The sequence below is a fragment of the Petaurus breviceps genome, unplaced genomic scaffold (genome assembly GCF_028583685.1).
Source record: "Petaurus breviceps papuanus isolate PSGF00001 unplaced genomic scaffold, PetGlider_PUasm1.0 174, whole genome shotgun sequence".
NCBI classification, from domain to species: Eukaryota; Metazoa; Chordata; class Mammalia; order Diprotodontia; family Petauridae; genus Petaurus; species Petaurus breviceps.
In genome coordinates, this window is record NW_027185761.1 from 24,103,957 (window position 1) to 24,124,483 (window position 20,527).

Here is a 20,527-nt window from a genome sequence, read left to right on the forward strand (position 1 = left end):
CTACCCACACACCCACTCCCCCACCCCCCCCCCACACGTAAATATTGGGTCTTTTCAGTAGACTATAAGCTTCTTGAGGGCAAAAACTGTTTCACTTTTGTCTTGGTACATCTAACAATGCATCTAAATGTTTTAGTTCTTATCTGGTTATTTAAAAAATAGTCTGTTACTTTGTAGGAACACCTGGTCCATTCCAAATTAAAGAAGATGTTCAAGGGTTTCTAGAAGGAAATCTCTGGTTGTGCGGGTATGGATCTGAGTTCCTTTCCAAACCAGGATCTTTGATACTTAACTAGTAATTTCTCAACAAACCATCCAAGCTGCTGCAATATTCTGGTACTGAGAACCTCTCCTCCCCAACTTCTTACCTACAACACTGGAGACTCTCCAGAGAAAAAAAGGAGCAGCTCTATTCCATGGCACAGACATTTATTACTGTAGCATAGGTTACTTCCATTGTCCATTTTTGGTCCCCTAGTGGCTCAGCAGACAGAATTATAACTCATATTTAAATAGCACTTTAAGGTTTGCCAAAGCACTAGCCTCATGATAACCTTGGACACTAAGTACTATGGGTATTCATATCCTATTTTACAGATGAGGAAACTAAGGTCCTGAGAAATCAATAGCTTGCCTGGAATTATACAGTTAATAAATATCTAAGGCAAGAGTCCTCCTAGGATCTCTGGATTTTTCACCATCCTTCCTACTAGACCATGTTGCCTGCAAACTGGGGTTAGGAAAAAACTCCCAAGAAAAGAGTTTATGGTATTCTTAAAGGTTTAGGATTTGGGCTGATTGATTGAGAAGTTTGTTGAAATATGACAACCATTTGTAAAGGGAAATTGTTTTATGATTCTCATTAAATTATTATCTATTAAATAAATGGATACATGTGACATCCATTAATCAATTAATATCAAATAAGATATTATTTAACAGTAGTGTATTGAGGTTTCCCTGAGAAAACAAATTTTATTCCCATGTGAAATAAATTTGCAGGATCCTATTTGGGTTCTAACATTTTAATAGAAAAACACTCATACTCTGGAATCCAATATAAAGGAAGGACCTGGCTTGTGAGGGCACCCTAAACTAATGTTATATGAGAAATAGTAGGGAATAGTGGGGAAGGGGGGGAGATCATATGATTGCTGTTTTTAAACATCTGTATCATGGAGAGAAAGGGGTTTATACTTTTCCAGGCTAGGGGGTGGGGGCTAGAGTGGGTGATTGAGGGCAGAGCTAGGAGAAGTGGGTAGCATTTACAAAGAGGAGGAGGCAGATTTTAGCTCAACATAAAAATGAATAAATTATTTTTTTTTACCTGTCTGATAGTGCTATGGTCTGCCTTCTAAGAGGGTGATCTCCGTATACCTGGAAGTGTTTAAGTAGAAGGTGCAAGGATGCTAGGAAAGGACTTTCTTCAGGAGGTGGGCTGATGGGCAATATTACTTCTAAAGTCCCTACTAACACTAAGATTTTACTATTTCAAGCAAAGCTTTCAGTCATAGCATTGTACAATGATATCAAACTCAAGTAGAAATGGCAGCCACTAAACAATACATAAGAATCCCAGTGGGATGTATATTAACTTAATTTTCCAATGTAACATTGTCTATGTTTTATTTTAATTTTACTTATTTTGTTAGCTATTTCCTATTAAGTTGAACTGGGGAGTGTTGGGGCCACATGGACCCATGGGTTGAAGTCTTGCCTCTGACAAATATTGACTGTGTGATCTTAACTAGTTCTTTAATGACTCAAAACTTTGTTGTTCTTCATCCTTCATTCTTGAAGAGGACCAATGACGTCATGGGGTGATGTCTTACCTTGCACGTGAACTGAATTTAAGTGAGGCAGAGCTGTGAAAAGTTATCAGCCTCATTCTCCCCTCCAAAGTCATTTGGAGTCCAGTGGCAAGAAAGAAGTCAAGATGACTGATGATGGTCCAAGATGCAGAGGGTGACCTTGACCTTTTCTCTCCAAATCACGAACAATTAGAGCAATGTAAATTAGCAATCTTGATGTTCCACCTCACCCCCAGACTGGATGAGATGACAGAAGATGACAAGATGAAGGAAGGGTTTTGGGGAAACTGGCACATTAATGCACCGCTGATGAAGTTGTAAATTGATCTAACTATTCTGAAAAACAATTTGCAACTATGCCCCCAAAGTTGTGAAACTGCATACCTTTTGACTCAGCTATCTCCCTACTATATACCCTGAAGAAATAAAAAAAACAAGAGTTAAAGGATCTGCATGTACAAATATGTATAGCAGCTCATCATAGAGAGAGATGAGAGACTCGTAGCTTTAGTATTTATCTACAGTGGTGGAGGAACTGCTTCACTTGGGAGGTCCCTATATTAGTAAAAGCACAGGGCCAGTCCAGAACTTTAATTCTATAAAAGGGTTTTAGTGGTCTTGGAAGCCAGTTTATTTATAGTCCTTCTGGATCAATACCCTCCCCCCAAGGTCCTTCGAGGAGCAAAGGGAAGTCACCAAAAGTCAGAGGCAGTATGGAGTACTGGAAAGCTTACTGGATTTGGTGTCAGGAGGCCTTGGATCTGTTTTTTCCTACATGAGAAACATTTGTCAAAGCACTTCTCCAAGCCTGTTTCTTCTTTGATAAAGTAAGCACTATCATGGTCACACATACACTACTACATAAGAGGGTTGTTGAGAGAAAAGCTCTTTGTAAACCATGAAACGGAATGTAAACTTGAGTGATGATCATAGTCTAAGGGTATAATGGTCGAACTTCTCTCCTAAATTCCCCTACAAAGCCAAAACTGTGTACCATGCTGGGAGAGGTGGGGATCCTCAGACAAACTCTGTGTGTATGTGCGTGTGTATGTGCATGTGTGCGTGTGTGTGTGTGTGTGTGTGTGTGTGTGTGTGTGTGTGTGTGTGTGTGTGTGTGGTCTCTGAAGAGCCTTGGAAAGGACTTCTTTGTGCAAGGGAATCTTGCCAAGCTGTGGGCATACAATTGGGCAATGGCCAAGCAAGGCCTTACAAACAAGGTACCAGAGAAGTGAGGTCCTGTCAAAATTCTGAAAAACATCAATGACAATGTCACCCCATGGCCAGTATTAAACCAGGGTTGGGACAATTTAATCAGGCATTCTGATGGCAAACAAGATTGATAGGACAGCTTCTTTCCCACTGAGGGGCTTTCAGGAAGTGAGGGAGAAGATGGAATGTTAACTGCCTTTCTGTCACTGTGGAGTTCTATACTTAAAAAGTGATTGCAATTAATTACACTGGATGAATGAGGTCAGAGACCAGCCTTGGCCAAGAATTCAGCAAGAGGAAACACTCTAACATGGAAAGATCATCATCAGTTTAGAGCTAGAAATTTAGAGATTCTCTAATCCAAGGGCTCTTAACCAAGGGCTTCATTAGTGGGTTGTTTTTTTTTTAATATCCTGATGACCGCATTTCACTATAGTTTGTTTCCTTTATAATCATGTGTATTTTATGAATTTAAAAAATATTATTTTGAGAAGGGATTCGTAGATTTTACCAGACTGCCATAGGGATCCATGACACAAACAATATTAAGAATCCCTAATTTAGTCTAACCCCCTCGTTTTACAGATGAAATGACTGAGGCCTCAAAAGATAAACTGATTTAGCCAAGGTCACACAGTAGCAAACAATTGAGTCAAGATCTAAAACCTGATCCTTGGACTGTAAATCCAACCTTCCTTCCATTATCAGTTCTCTGAGTTAAATGGACAGAGTGGCTTCTGAGGAACATCTAACCTGAAGAAGATAACCCAGGCCTGACACCCACTTGTCCCATTTTTGTTCCTGTAACTCTGTATTTGGAAAAAAGGATGGGAAATGTCCTTCCCATGATATAGTCATTGCTTTATGTGTTGAGTTTTATAAGTCCTAAGGTTTAGCTTTACAAGAGACTGTGTCTCTTATCTTCCGTTCACACTGTATGCATCTTATTGGTACGTAGTTGTTTGCCTGTTGTCTCTGCCATTAGAATGTAAACTCATTTAGGGCAAGAACCATATTTTAAACTTTTTGTGTGTTCCTAGAGCTTAGCATAGTGCCTGGTATATTGTAAGTGCTTAATAAATGCTTGTTGATTTACAAGTTTTGTGTCAGTAACCATTTAAGTACCCTCTGTGCTAAGCCTGAGGATACAATGAAATATGTATGATTAAAGTGCTTTGTAAGCAAAATTCCTCTATTCATCCATACTGCATGACTCATGTATGTACTCATGCCACCACAGATCCACCCAGTGTGCAGAAGGCCTTCTTCATATTCCCTTGACTTTGTAGGGATACCAACAGAACGTCCTAGCCAGGGCCATGGTTCATCACTGGCCCTCTTTTGGTGACTCTCCCATTTTTCCCCAGTCATAGATTCTCTGACATCCTTGCCCTCACTTTCTCCGTGTAATTCATGGCAGACAGCGTGTGTAGCACTTGATGGCCCTTTGTGTGGTCCTTTCCTCCAATATTGGTCAGACCAACGAGCCCCATGATTCACAGCTGCACAACATCGAGGATATCGGTGCTACCTTTGTTTCAGGGAGAAGCTTAAGGTTGTTAACAGAATGGTGCCCCTCTCTTCAAGAGAATCCGGCCTCCTTTCTCCCTTGTGTTCAATGATCAAACATACACACATTTTTGGACATGGACAATGTGGGGCTTTGTTTTGCTTGATTATCCTTATTTATTACAAGGGTTTCTTTATTTTCTTTTAAATTAGAGGTAGAAGGGAGAGAAAATAAATACTAATTAAGTGAAAAATAGTCAACTATCCCCACAGGAAAGAAAACCAGATGGAGGGAGCATCCCTATGGTTCAGAGGCTCACCTACAGTCACATGTATAGCCCACAGAGCTAGTCTCTCGATGCATATATTTTGGATAGATACCGCATTGGATCTTAAATTAAACAGCCTCTCCTCTTAGATCCCTACAATTCCTAATATCAATCCTATCCTATAGATGATCGATCCTACATCTCAGTATCCTGGGACATGAATATTCCATGGCAAAATGTATTCTGATTCTGGGTTATAAGACGCACATTCAAGGTTAGCATCTGGTGTCCATTAGAAGATGATCTGACACACATTGGGGGACGCCAGCTTCCACAACGGGATTTGTTACTCGGTGGTAGTTTCACAATTTTGGCATTCCCTCCTAAGCAAGGACTGGTCATGAATAGTTTTCACAGTGCGTTCAGAAAACTCAGGAGCGGGACTCCATTCTGCCAAGCAGGCCAGCCTTGGGACTGGGTCATGCCATGGGAAAGCAGACCTTAGGCTTTGGAATTGAGACTGTCCTTTCTGTTCTCACCCTCCTAACACACACTCAGAACACAATGAATGAAGAGCTAGGGAAGGGCTAGGGAGGAGGGAGAATGGGACTGCCTGTGAGGTCACACAGCTCCCCAGCATGCTGAAAAGACAGAACATAAAAAAAAAAAACCCAAGGCAGGAGCTCTCTGTCCTTGAAAGCTACCAGAGAGTCGACAGGGAAGACAAATAGATGTTTAGAAAGCTATAACAGAGCACAGAATGCCAACTACACAGAGACAAAGAATTCCAGCCACTACTGAGCTTCACATTTCTCCATGAAAATCTTAATTTACTAAGTCAACAATAAAGGCCCGAGGTTCAAGCCGCTCCCTTTAGTCACAGGGACAATGATCCCTCCAGTCTTTAATGCACAAAATCAAGTCAAATTGGGTTCATGCTTGTTCCCACAGAGCTGCTATCCTTTTGAGGAGGTGGAGGAATAATAATAATTATTAATAATAATATCTCAATATGGATGCTGGGCACTCTGGTATCAGGGGAAGATTTGGGTTTAAATTCCTGTTGAGACACATTGACTATGTGACCCTGGCCAAGTCATTTCACTCCCAAGGACCTCAGGTGACAGGGAAAGAGATCCTGTCCTGGGATTTCCCCCCTACTGACACAGATCCTTCCCTGTATGTTTGCAGGACTATTTGTTAGCAGTTATGGAAAGAAGCCTGGGTGTTCATGGGAAAAGTTGTCCAGAAATGTTTGGGTCAAAAGGAATTATCTACCTAGAGACCAGAAAGCAATGACAATGAGAGTCATTTCTTACACCTAATAAAAGCAGTATGGTGGAGTAAAATGAGTTGGGGCTTGAAGTCACAAGTGGAGTGGTCTCAAATCCCATCTCTGATGCATACTAATGTACAGCTCTATCCCTGAGCCTCAGTATCCTCATCTATAAAATGAGGGCATTAACATATGTGTTACCCACCTTGATGAGGTTGTGGAAATGTACCACAACACTGTGGAGAGAGCCCTGGATTTGGAATCAGAGAGCCTGGGTATGGGTCTTCACTCTGCTCTGAATTAACCATGGGACACTGAGCAAGTATTGTTGTTGAAGTCTAGCTGTTTTCAGTTGTGTCTGACTCTTTGTGACCCCATTTGAGGTTTTCTTGACAGAGATACTGGAGAGGTTAGCCATTTCGTTCTCCAGCTCATTTTACAGATAAGGAAACTGAGGCAAACAGGGTTAAGTGACTTGCCCAAGGTCACACAGCTAGTAAGTGTTAGAATTCAAATTTGAACTCATGAGGATGAGTGTTCCTGATTCCAAGCCCAGTGTTCTAGCCACTGTTGCACCCACATGCCCTTGAGAAAAGCCTTAGGGGCACAGCTATCTCAGGATCACAGATTGAGAGCTGGAAGGAAGCTCAGACAGCATCTAAAGAATCCCTTAATTTTATATGTGACGAAAATGAACCTTAGAGAAGGGAAATGACTTGTTAGTGGTCATATAGCTAGGAAGTATCTGAGGCCAGCTTTGAACTCAGATCTTCCTGACTCCAAGTGGAACACCCCCAAATGCAGCTCTTTTGAGATTCTGCTTCCCTATCTACAGAATGATCATATGGAGGGAGAATGCTTACATGATCTACCCATCTCACAAGGAAGGAAAGTGCTTTGTGAATTGAAAGGTGCTATTAAAAGATAAACCATTACCAGGAGTCAGGCTTGTGATTCTCAACTCCCTCAGAGAGAGGAGGGGTCTAAGTTAGAGAAGCCAAGGGACTTGCTCTAAGTCCCCCAGAGAAACCGTGGCAGAGCTGCCACTGCCAAGGGGACCACTGCATCTCCTTTGTTAGGCAACTTATGTTTTCTGACATGCTATACATTGGTGAGTATCTGATGGTCTAGGTGATGGAGACAATTTCACAATGTCAGATCTGGGAGGGGCTTTAGATCACAGAATGTCAGAACTGAGAGGGACCTTAGAACACAGAATGTGAGATCTGGGAGGGTCCTTAGAACTCAGAATGTCAGAGCCAGGAGGGGTCTTAGAATGCAGAATGCTAGAGACAGAATAAGCTTTCAAATCCTTGTTGTTAGCCCAATTTTTTCATTGTACAGAGAATAGTGAGGCCCAGAGATGTAGAATGTTTTGCCCAAGATCACACAACTATAGTAGAGACCTTAACCCAGGTTTCCAAACTCCAAGACCAAGGATCTTTCAACTGGGTCAGATACCTTTGCCCAGGTTTTCTTCACTTTTAGCTTCTCCCAGTGCACACCCTCCTACCCTTATATAGCTGGCCCCCGCACAGCTTGGGAAGGCCACCCAAAGTCAGAAATCTTATTTACACCCATTTCTTTTCACTGACTTTCCACTTCTTTCACTGGATGAAGGTAGCTCTGAAAATGAGATCTGAAACCCCAGATTAAACACTTAATCTTCCCTGAAGGAAAATGAATGCATGGGAGGTTCTGAGAGTCTAAGGGAAGAAGGGATTTTCCCATGCTAAAGAAGCAGCCTGGTAGCCGCATCTCAGAAGCTCTAGCAACAGGGCCCTGGTGACTGTGTGTTTCTTTAGAAATGTTAATGATACTGCAAATAGGCATGTCAGAAGCTCTTGTAAGCTGTCAGCAAAGTGAGTGGAGGCCGCTGCCCTGGAATTAAGAGACTCGTGTGTGCACCCCCTCAAGTCTGCTCTGTAAATAGTAGTACCCACCGGGGCACTAATCCTGTTTACTAGGCCACTGAGGGTATAGGGGCGGATGGACAGACACCCTCGGGAGGAGAGGCTGGTCACAGATTTAGCATCGCAAGGGCCATAGATAACCAGTAACACCCCACTCCCCTATTTGACAGATAAAGAAATGGGGTCCTAGAGGACGAAAGTGACTTGCCCATAGCAAGTTATGGGCAGAGCCAGGATTAGGACCTGGTAGGTCTCCTAATTCCATTAAAAATAATAATAGCTAGCACTTATCTCATGTTTCAAGGTTTTCATAGCACTTTACAAATATCATCTTCATTTTATTCTCACAACAGCCCTGAGATTGTTATTCCCATTTTACATTTAAGGAAACTGAGGCAAACAGAGGTGACTTGCCCAGGGTCACATAATAAGTGAGGAAGGGTTTGAACTTAGCTCTGCTACTCTGTCTGCTGAGCCCCATAGTGTCCTTCTCTTTCAATGCACTTTTCTCAGTACATTTCAGGTCAGTCCAGTCCTGACCTCCTCACTCTCAAATCAGAAAGGCAAGAACATCCTTTACAGCTTGGCTCCAAGCTACCTTTCCAGCCTTATTTTGCTCCTCCCCAAACACACCATGGCCCTCTTACTATTTCCCACATATGGGACCCTCTATCTTCTGTCTCCTATCCTTTGTGCTGACTGCCACTTCCTTCCCTTCCCCACCACCCAAACCTGGAATGCACTCCCTCCTCATGCCCACCTCTTAGTATTCCTGTCTTTGAAACTTCAACTAGAACCTTCTAAATTATGGTTTTCCTGATTGACCCAGTTGGAATACACTTCCCCCCTGACCTTGTTCATACAGACACACACACACATACATACATACATAATATATGTACATGTCTCTCTCTCTCTATATATATATGTATAAACATGCAGAGTGTCTCCACATAGACATAGATGTCTATTTACATATAGCATCTACTTACATTAATGCATGTTGTCTCCTCTAACAGAGTGTAAGGTCCTTGAGGGCAGGGACTGTTTCATGTTTGTGTATCCCTAATGATGGTATATAGTAGGTACTTCATAGTTCTACTCGATTGACTGGACTTGTTGATACTGTTACCAAGGAAGCTGGTTGTGCATAAAGGATCTCTGACCTGACTGAAGTGAGGCGGCGTTTAGCTTTTTCCAACATCTAAAAGTTGTACTAGATTGGATGGGAATAGGGGTATGAGTGTAGATGCTGGTGGTAGTCCTAGGAAAGAAACACCCACCATTTCAGCATTCATGAAAGGTATCCGCCAGCTGCCTCTCCCTTTTCAGACTCTCCTCACTGTTATTCCCTGGTTCACATTCTCAGTTTGAACCAAGCTGCACTCCTAATTGATCCCGGGAATTTGCCATGATGTATGCTGCCTCCATGTTCATTTGAGTCTTCCTTAGCTCCGTCTTTCAAAATTGTTCTCTCCCTTCAAGGATTAACTCAAGGGCAACCTCTTTTATCTCTTCCAGATATATTCTCTCCATCTTTAAATTGTCAGAGATCTCTTTGCCTGGGTCTTTTCTTTACCCCTATCATCCTATCTATCTATCTATCTATCTATCTATCTATCTATCTGTCTGTCTGTCTGTCTGTCTGTCTGTCTGTCTGTCTGTCTGTCTGCCCATCTATCTACCTTGTCTATCTATTGATCCTGTCTATCTATCTAATCATCTTGTGTATATATATGTATATATATATATGTATGTATGTATTCTCTTCCCTAACTCCCTCTACCTCCACCTCCAGTAGAATGCAAATTTCTTAAGAAGAGAGATCATGGCATTTTTACATTGGTAACCCCCAGCATCTTTGTTTCAGGGTTTCCTTCTCAGCAAAGTGCCTTGTACACAGTAAGTATTTAATATATGCTTTATTGTCTTCAGCCTTTTAATACCCATATTCTTTCAATACTGTTGCATGGTTGAGAGTCTTAGAAAACTAGAAAGTGATTGAGAGATGTTTGAAGGACACATTACAAAGGCTTAAGAAGTAGGAACAGGATTAACTGACCTTCTTGCTAGCCTGGAATGTACTTTCTGTTTGCCACAGTTGTTCAGAAGTTGTGATTTCCTTTAAAATTCCACCCAAGCACCATCTGGTATGAGAAGTCATTCTCGATCTCATCCAGCTGCTTTCAATTACCTGGCATCTATTTTGTGTATATCTACATATGGACATATCTTTCCCAATTGAATATCAGCTCTTGAAAGCAAGGCTTTTTGTCACTTTTCTCTTGTATTTCCCAGTGCCTAATACAGGTATTGGTATGTAGTAGGTGCCTAAAAATGTTTATTGATTAATAAACAATGTCAGAGAGATGTATCACTAGAAAAGATGATGGGTACAGACAGCAGAAGGTAATTGATGGACAGTCCATATTCTTCACTAGTATCCATACAATGTCAAAAGAACATGAGGATAGCCTTCAACAACTGCACTGGACCCCTTGTGAATTTATGGAAGGACATTCATGAGAGTTACATAGAAAGGGCATCCAAACTGGCAGGATCTGTCCTTTTAGAGGGAATGACCACATTGATGAGATCACATTGGAATAGTGGAATATGGCCAGTGCCTAACATAGTGACCTGCCCCACCATAAGCATTTAATCCGCATGTGGTAATTTAAAATGATGTGAGGGCACTCTAACCAATCTATCAAATTATGGCTGTGGGGTTCCTCCTTCCTTTTTATTTTTCACTTCTTTTCATTTCATTTTCTTCTTTCTTTCTTTCTTCCTTTCTTCTTTCTTTTCTTCTCCTTCTCCTCCTTCTTCTCTCTGTCTCTATCTCTGTCTCTATGTCTACCTGCCTGTCTCTCTTTAAAGTTTTGACCATGACAACCTTACAGGTGACAAAAAAGTCACTTTTCCCATCTCCATATGAGGAGAATCAGCCCTGAAATCTATCTATCTATCTATCTATCTATCTATCTATCTATCTATCTATCTATCTATCTATCTCTATCAATTAAAGAATGCATCACTAACTGTGGAATTTCAGGTATCAGTTCAATAAACAACTAACATTTGACATACCTGCTAGGTATAGAATATAGAACAGTGTAGCATGGTCTGAGAAGCTGCTCTTCTTGGAGCTCACAGGCTGGTGTTGTTGTTGAGGACTTTCATGTCTGACTCTTTGTGACCCCAGTTGGGGTTTTCTTGGTAAAGATACTGGAGTGGCTTGTCATTTCCTTTTCCAGTTCATTTTTAGAGATGAAGAAACTTAGTAGGGTGAAATGAATTGTCCAGGGTCACATAGCTTAAGTGTCTCAGGCATATATACACACATATATATATATATATATATAAAGATATATATATATAAAGATATACATATGCATATATATGTATATGTACACACACAAGTTCATGGAGCCCATGTTAAGAAGTTCTGATTTAGTCTGATCCTGACTTTAAGATATGAGGAAACTGAGACCAAGAGAAGAAGGAAAGTGACCTGTTTGTCCCAGGTCACAGAGTTAGTAAGTGTGGAGACAGAATTCAAACCCAGAACCTCTGATCTCAAATCCATAATTTTCCCCATTGCCTTGTACTGCCTCTGCTCCCAACGCCAGCCAAACACTAAAGGTTTGTTAGAGAGATTTACCAGGCCCAGCTACAATTTCACCAAACTTTTCTTTGTTGGTACAATTGAATGAACAAATTGAAAAAAACAAGACAGACTTCTTATTCAACAAAAGCATCTGGACTTGCTAAATTGAGAACTCCATTAAAAGAAGCAATACTGGATTCGTATGGAACTTTTAACTGTGATTTTTCTTTTCCCTGATAAAGTATTGATGCCAAGCAGCAGTCTTGTCCTACTTTCTCAGCCTAAGGGAGCCAACTCTCAATTATCCTTGGTCACTGAATGTGGGACGAGAGAAAGAAGATGTCTATGGGTAATGGAAATCCACAGATAATCCTCCAATTCATAACAGACTCATAGCACTGGAAGGAACTTTAAATGTCCTCTATTCCAACACTTTCATCTCATAGGGAAGAAAAGTGAGGTCCGCAGGGGTGATTTACCCAAGGTTGTATGAGTAGCAATCAACAGAGGCAGAGTATGAACCCATACTCCTCTAAGACGATGGGCTTCTTCCCATTGTTCTGTACCACATATAACCAAATATAAGCCAATGGTTTCTAACTTCTCCAGCACGTGTTTCACCAGTGACAGCCTTGCTAACCCACTTGGTAACCTTATTGGTAAATAAGGAGCTTTCGGACTGCTCCCCCTTGTGGTCCCCAGGTGTAAAACACAAGAGTTGGACTAGATGTCCTCCATAGCTTTGAAACTCTTAGTCTTTGATGATGGTCTTCCCAGCCTCCAAAGGAGATGATCAAGAGTAAGGAAGAGCTTCAGAATATGGTGAGAGGTGGTGATGGAGAAGGCCCCAGACAGAATAATCTATAATTTGGCATTTATTCTCCTAGTAATCTGGAATTGATGCGCTATACCACAGATTTAAAGGCAGAAGTCACCTCAGAAGCTAACTAGACCAACCTCCTCTTTCTGTAGTTGGGGTAGGTGAGGCCAAGGATGTTAAGTGACTTTCCCAAAGTTACATAGGTCATAAGTATCAGGGATGGGATTTGAATTTCAATCCTTTCACCCCAGAGCCAGTGCTCATTCTACTGACATCTAATCCAGTCTCCTCATTTCACAGATGAAGAAACTGAGGCCCAATTCCCACCCAGGTACATTCATTCTGGACTTCTTTGGTTTCTCCACCACCACACCCCCAGTAAGCTCATCACTGGGAAATCTAATCCCCTTGCAAGATCCAATTAGCCTTGCTACTCACAGCTTGGGCAGTTGGGTGGCCCAGTGGATAGAGTGCTTGGACTGGAGTCAGGAAGACTCATCTTCACGAATTCAAGTCTTGTCTCAGATGCTTACTAGCTGTGTGACCCTGAGCAAGTCACTTAACCCTGTTTGCCTCAGTTTCTTCATCTGTAAAATGGGCTGGAGAAGGAAATGGTAGAGCACTCCAGTATCTTTGCCAAGAAAACCCCAAATGGGGTCACAGAGTCAGACACAACTGGACACACAACAGCAACAACTCCTACTTCCTCAGTATCTTTTGCTCCTTTGGTTGGAAAGTAGAACCATACACTCCTCCGTTTAAGGAGGGAAACAGGACTGACATCTCATCAGACTTCTCATTTCCCATCTGGTTGCACTCATTTTGGATATATTTGGTTTCTCCTCCATGTCTGTGTACCAGGTACCTTTCCCCGATCTCCTTTCAGCTTTCTTTTATGTTTTGTCTTCTCCCCACTAGATTGTAAACTCCTTGAGGGCAGGGACTATCTTTCTTTTTTCATATTTGTCTTTCCAGCACTTAGCACAGTGTCTGGCACATAGCAGATGCTTAATAAATGTTTATTGACTGCTTATTTGTCAATAAATTAGTTTATGATTATTGATAAAATTGTTAATTGCTATTGAGTTGACTGACTTGAAAAGTCCAAGGTCATTCAGACAATAAGTGCCAAGATGTAAGTCTTGAATCCAGATCCCCTGCCTCCTAATTTAGTATTTTTTCCATTGCATCCTGCTATATGGTTCAGAGGAAGAAGACTGGAAATGAAACCCCTGTCTGCTGCTTTTTTTATTCTTGGTTGAGTCCTTTGCTTTTTTTGTGAAAATCTCCCATCCATTGCTAACATGATTCTCTAACCTCTCAACGCATCCCTGGAAGCAGCCTCGGGTAATCCAAAGCTGTGAGGCAGTTCCTTCAAGACTCCTCCAACTGTCTAATGCAAGCACAGATGTACTCTGGCTACAACCCTTCACGGTTCCCTGGACTGAGGGGGAGGCTTGAACAAGATGCATTCTGACATGGGTTTCTAAGCTGCTGTTCCAACTCTGAATGTCACCATCTAACTGTCCGAAGCATGCAACCTGCATGGTGGATTTTATTTCTCTTTCAGTTCTGTTACCAATGAGGGGCTCGGGCATGATGACCTCAAAGGTCCTTTCCAGGATGCTATTTCTTTTCTATTCCTAATGGGCTGTTTACAGCTTATCAGTTATGGGGAGGGAGAGCTCCTAACTGAGGTCCCAGCCAAATGAAAATCTTGTTTACATGCTGTGACCTTAGCTAACACTGATAGAGAGTTTTAAAAAAATCCTCGAGCTAGAATGAACTGTTGTAGAATCTTTCAGCAGAGGCTAGATGCCACTTATCACTGATGTTCAATTCAATTGAATTCCCTTTGACAGGAAGTCATTTGTGGCCTACTATGTGCCAGGCTCCATGCCAGGCACTGAGAATACAAAGACAAAAAATAGCCCTTGTTCTCAGGTAACTTATATTTTGTGTAGAATGTTAAAGCTCATAGAATGAGGTAAAGCAACATTTACCCAGATAAGAACATGCAAAACAAATTCAAGATAAACAGAAAAGGAATTTTGACGATGGAATGGGGTGGGAAATTAACTATTGGCAATATCTAGCAAGGCCTCTTATAGGAGATGGCATCTGAGCAGAGTCTTAGATGGAATCAGAGAGGCCAGGACAAGGAGAGGAGGAGGGAGAGCATTCCAGGGGGATGGGCATCTAGTGCAAAGGCAGGGGACACTAGGGATAGAGCTCAGAACTGCATGAAAGTCAGTTTGACTGAAACACAGACTGAGTATATGAAGACCAGTGGGTTGGACTTATAATCTCTTATATGTCAATGATCATTTAGTCCAATTCCCTCAGTTTATAGGGGCAGAAATTGAGTATTATGGAAGTAAAAATGACCTGCTAAAGTCACCTAGCAAGTTAGTGGCAAAGTCAGGGCTCAGCTTGGGTCTTTTCACCATATTACACTAATTCTTCTCTTTTTCCTTAGGCCACAGGGTGTGTACTTCTAAATATTTAGGAGTGACTGGGTAGCATTGGACCTAGTCCTTGATCTAGACCTAGAATCTTAAAATTGGAAGAATATTTGCCAATATTGTATAGATTCTGGTTTGCAAGACTAGGTGATGCAGTGGGTTCAAACTTTTCCTCAAACAGTTACTAGCTGTGTTACCCTGGGCGAGTCACTTAATTGTGGATTCCTGCCTCAGTTTCCTCATCTGGAGAATGAGAGGGTTTGATTAGACTCAATGGCCTTTAAGGTTCCTTCCAGCTCTAAATATCTAACCCTGTGACTATTTACTTTCTCCTACGTACTGTGTAATTTACATATGATACCACTGAATGGGCCATGGAGTCTAAGTTGCTGGTTTGTGATCTGAATGAAAAAGTTTGTCTATACCTATGTATTGTTTCTATAGTACAAATTCTATGGAACTATGAAAAGATCATTTTCTTCATTCTCTTCTTTTTACAGATGAGGAAAGCAAAGCCATAGAAGGAGCCACTTGTCCAAAACCACAAAGTGAGTGAGGGGAAGGGTTGGGACAAGCCAGTCCACAAGCAAAGCTTACCTGGGGGTCGGAGAGTCGAGAGATATCAGGGTAGAGATAAAACTTGATCCCTTCAGAAGCTCCAGGCAGCGTCACCCCTCGAATGAGAAGAATCAGAAGCATGATGTAGGGGAAGGTGGCGGTGACATACACAACCTGTCCAAGAGAAGCAAAGAAATCAGGAAGGCTTTGTTTTCCCAAAAAGTTTAATTTAAGAAAGCTCATCGAAGGAGAATCTTCATCTTGTAACTGAATCATAGCCCAGAAGAGAGAGGGGGCAACCAGAGATCAGTCTATTAAACAAACTCATCTTTATCTATCATCCTATTCTTTCATTGGTAGCTACCATTTCAACCTGAATCTTTTTCAACTGTTTCCAGACAAAAACATCCCAGGAGGAACAGCAAAATTCTGATATCCAAAATGATTTGTTTTGACAGCTAGCTGGATATTACATTTAACCAAAATGGAAGGAAAAAATCCATAAAAGTGGTCTTCAGTGTGGAAGGAACAGCGAAATCAACCTTAAGAGGAGACCCAACTCTGTTTCTGACTAATCATGAAATTGGGCAAATCACTTCTCTCTGGACTCCAGCTTCTACCTCATCTATTAAATCCAAAGATTCAGAATCATACATTTAAAGCTGAAAAAGTCATACAGAGCTGGAAGGGAACTCTGAGGACATCCAGTCCATTCTCATCATTTTTACAGGGACTCCAGGGGGGCTGTCATTTGCGGTCAGTGAGTCAGTCAATAAACATTTATTATGTGCCTACTATGTTCCAGGCACTATGTGCTAAGTCCTAGGGATACAAAGAAGGATGGGATAATTCCTGCTCTCAAGGAGCTCTCAGTCTAATGGCGGAGAAAAATGACTATGTACAAATGACCTATATAGAAGATAAATTGGAAATAATCAATGGAGGGAAGGTGCTACCTGTTAAAGGGTAATAGGGGAAGGCTTCTAATAGAAGGTGGAATGTTAGCTTGGACGTGAAGGAAGTAAGGAGGTAGAGATGGGGAGCTAGAGTATTCCAGGCATGGATGACAGTCAGAGAAAATGTCCAATGAAATGTCAGCAAGTATTCAGAGGTAGGAAAATCTGAATCCAGAGTCTCGGCCTACACAGTTAATACTCTATTCCAGCATACCACACAAATCTTAGAGATGGAAAGGACTAAATTCATCTTTCATACCTTGGGACCATTGACCTTAAAATGATTTAAAATCAGCTTACTGCCAAGGACTTTACTGAAGCATTGTTTGAAAAGAAGTTTGAGAAACCATGATCTCATTTTGCAGATCAGGAAATTCAGTATTTTTAAAGGGATTTCACTTTGGGTGGGGGAAAACACTCTTCTGGGCTCCACTTTTCCTTTTTTTTTTTGGAGGGGGGGAGGGTAGGGCAATTGGGGTCAAGTGACTGTCCCAAGGTCACATGGCTAGTTTTTGTGTTAAGTGTCTGAGGCTGGATTCGAACTCAGGTCCCCCTGACTCCAGGGCTGGTGCTCTATTCACTGTGCCACCTAGCCCTCCCCCTCCCATTTTTTCTTTTTGGAAAACGGACTGGATAAAGCTCTAAATCTATGGTCTTCAGCAGAGAATGCTGGAGTTGGCTCAGACACAAGCAGATTGTTAAATTTTCAGTGTGAGCATTCACACCTCAGAAATAGGCAACTGCTCCACATTAGGGCTTGCTTTGTTGATTGTCTAGATTTGAGAAAAGTGATGGAGAAAATGTTAATGATGAGGATGAAGCTTAAAAGTGTGTTGTGTGTATTTTTTAATTTTTATTTTTGGAGAGTCGGTTGTTAAACATTTACCAGCACACTGCCAACTCTAGAATAAGGTAAGATCCAGAATGACAAAGCAATTTGCTTAAGATCACTTGGGTAGTCTAGATTACAGGCAAGTCTTCAGAGAGATGGGGTGGAAATGACTGCTAGACCTCTTCTTTCCCCCACTTTCCATAACTCATGCCTTAGAAGTTCCCATGGTCTAATGGAAAGAATATTAAATATGGGATATTCAGGGATCTGACCTGTGGCTCTAGTTCTGCTACATGACTTTTGACAAGTCATCTTGCCTAAGCACATTACTCAGCTTGTGTGAGGTGTGTGTGTGTGTGTGTGTGTGTGCATGTGCCAGTGTTTTGAAGACAAAAGGTATTGTGAAAGTAGAAATGAGACTCAAATTCATGTCTTTCAAACCTTTGACTCCAAGTCTAGTATTCCTTCTACTCCATGGGGTACTTAACTTCAGTGTACCCATATTAGTTTCCCTATTTGGAAAATGGGAATTCTAATAATTTTACCACCTACATCACAAAGTTAATTGTAAGGAAAGTAGTGCTTTTTATGCCTTGATATGTAAAATAATGTATTGTATTTCTAGGACTTGAAAAAATCCCCTATTTGCCTCAGTTTCCTCACTTACAAAATAAGGACAATAATGTCTACACCCAGTTCACAGGGTTGATGTAAGGGAGATGCTTTGTAAATTCTAAAGTGCTATGTGGTGTGTTTTAATATTATGTGCTGTGGCTTTAGGGGACCATGTATTGTATATGTGTCAAAATGCAATATGGAAGCCAAAACAGTTAGTGAGATCTTGGGTTGCTTTAAGAGAGGAACTTCCAGGAATAAGGGGGTGCCACTTCTCTGTAATCTACTTTGTTCTCACTACAGCTAAATTATTGTGTTCTGCTCTGGGTACCACCATTTTGGAAAGATCAATAAGTTGAAATGCATGCAGAGAGAAACATGACAATTGAAGGGACTTCAACCCATGCCAGGTTAGGATTGACTGGAGGACCTGGTGATGTTTAACTTGGAGAAATTAAGATTCTGAGGTAGGGATATAATAGCTATCTTAAAGCACTTGAAAAGCTGCGCAAAAGGGATTAACCTTGCTCAGTTTATCCTGAAAGGGAACCCCTAGGATTATTGATAGATGTCACAAAGAGATAAATTAAATCTCTATGTCAGGAAAAAAAACTTTTTTTCCTTTACAATTAGAACAATTGCAAAGTGGAACCAGTCACCTTGGAGGTCTCCTTGAAAAGGCTAGATGACCACTTGTTTTGTGGGTTATGGAGGAGATTCTTTTTATAGCAAGATTTGTACTAAATAGCAGCTAAAATCCTATCAGCTCTCAAATTCTATGATTCTGTGAGCCCTAAGACATGATCTGGTCCTATTTCTTACATCCATTCCATGAGAATTTATTGAGTTCTTGCTGTATGTCTGCACTAAGCACCTAGGGCACAGAGATAAAAGGAAAAGTGTTTCTGCCCTCAGGAAGAGCATTGCCAGTATAGAGACAACAGGTACATATAGAAATATATACAGCATATAAACAATGATAAATACTAGGCTGTTTTGAAAGGGAGGGAATAAAACTTCTTGTAGAATATGGTACTTGGGTTGCATTTGAAAAGGAACCAGGGCTTCCAAAGTAGTGGGGATGAGGAATGAATGCATTATAGAAATGTAAGAGAACCAGGGAAAAGGTGAGGAGATGGGATGAGATGAGACTGTCTCATGTGAGGAGTAAAAAAGTCAGCTTGGTTGGATCACAATGTGCATGAAGCAAATCAATATCATTAGGCTAGAAATACTGGATGGCCCAGGCTATGAAAGCCTTTCAGTCCTTAACAGTGGAATTTATATTTGACCTTGGAGGGAACAGGGAGTCACCAGGGATTATTGAATATGGAGGTGACATGCTCAGACCTGTATTCTTAGGAAAATCACTATGGTGACCCAGCGGGAAAGATTGGGTTTGAAGAAGGGAGGTCAAATAGGAGATGACTGTAAAAGTCCAAGCAAGAAGTCATAGGGAATGAACTAGGGTAATGGCTGTATGAGTGGAAAGAAGGGGATGGATGGGAAGGTATTATGGAGGTGGAAAGAAAAGAACTGGCAATGGATTGGACATGAGCGATGGGCTAGAGTGAGGAGTTGAGGACCACTTGGAGGGCCAGAGCCTGGATGATTGGGAGGATGGCAGTAGCCTGGACAGTAACAGGGAAGTTAGGAAGGAGCATGGGGTTAATCCACACCATAGCAGGATTGGCTGGAGATCTGGTGATGTTTAGACTGGAGAAGTTCAGAATCAAAGGTGAGACAGAAATCATAAGTTACATAGGACATAAGGACATAGCATAAGCTATAAAGAGAGATTATTGTACTTCCTGTCACCATTGTCTCCCTTAGCCTCCCCTTTACTTAAGATCTTAGAATGTTAGAACTGGATAAGACCTGAAGGAGATCATCTAACCTCACCGCTTAATTTTACTGAGGCCCAGAAAAATTATATGCCTTGTCCAAAGTCATAGCTATTTACTGACAGTTGCCCTTTTCCCTTGAAACACTTCTGTTTCTATTATACCACAAACAGTGCCTGCCTGGCCCAGGTAATGAGCAATATAAGAAAAAATAATATGAATATGTAGCACTTAAAGGTTAACACAGTGCTTTCCGCCTCCAATAATCCATTTTCAAGATAGGGAAATGGAAGCTCAGAGAGAGGAAGAAAGCTGCTCAGGGACATACAGCTAGCAAATAACAAAGTTTAAAATGGAACCAAATTCTTTTCAACTCTGAGGCCTGGCCTTTTTGCCTCAGGCCACACCAACAAGAATCGGAGAGTTACTCTAGTCACAGTATCTTCATATCAGAGATTAAGTGTTCCATAGAACCTTGAAGGCTTGATATGTAAAAACAAGGGGGGTTAAACTAGATGGACACTCAGGTCCATTCTACAGGCAAATATAGATTCTATAGTCCTGTGAATTTAATTCAACAAGCATTTATTAAGTTCCTACTGCATATAAGACACTATACTAAGTATCGAGGATACAGAACAAAAAATGAAACAATGTCTGCCCTCAATGGGCCTACATTCTATTGGGGAAACATATATATCCAGCAAGTAAACATGAAATAAATATAAAGAATTTGGAAAGTTGGGAAAGAGAAGAGAAATGCCAGGAATTGGAAAAAGTTTCCTGTAGGAAGCAGTGCTTGAAATTAGACAAATAACTTGGCTCAAACCTCTTATTGGT

At 41.2% G+C, this 20,527-nt stretch overlaps 1 protein-coding gene across 1 annotated transcript in view; it reads right to left on the reverse strand.

The window, feature by feature from the left end:
• Positions 1-20,527, reverse strand: part of SLC6A11 (solute carrier family 6 member 11) — a 178,938-nt gene that overhangs the window by 56,002 nt on the left and 102,409 nt on the right. The window contains exon 6 of the mRNA XM_069083947.1: positions 15,480-15,614. Within this exon, the coding sequence (XP_068940048.1) occupies positions 15,480-15,614 (135 nt within the window). The remainder of the gene's footprint in view (positions 1-15,479; positions 15,615-20,527) is intronic.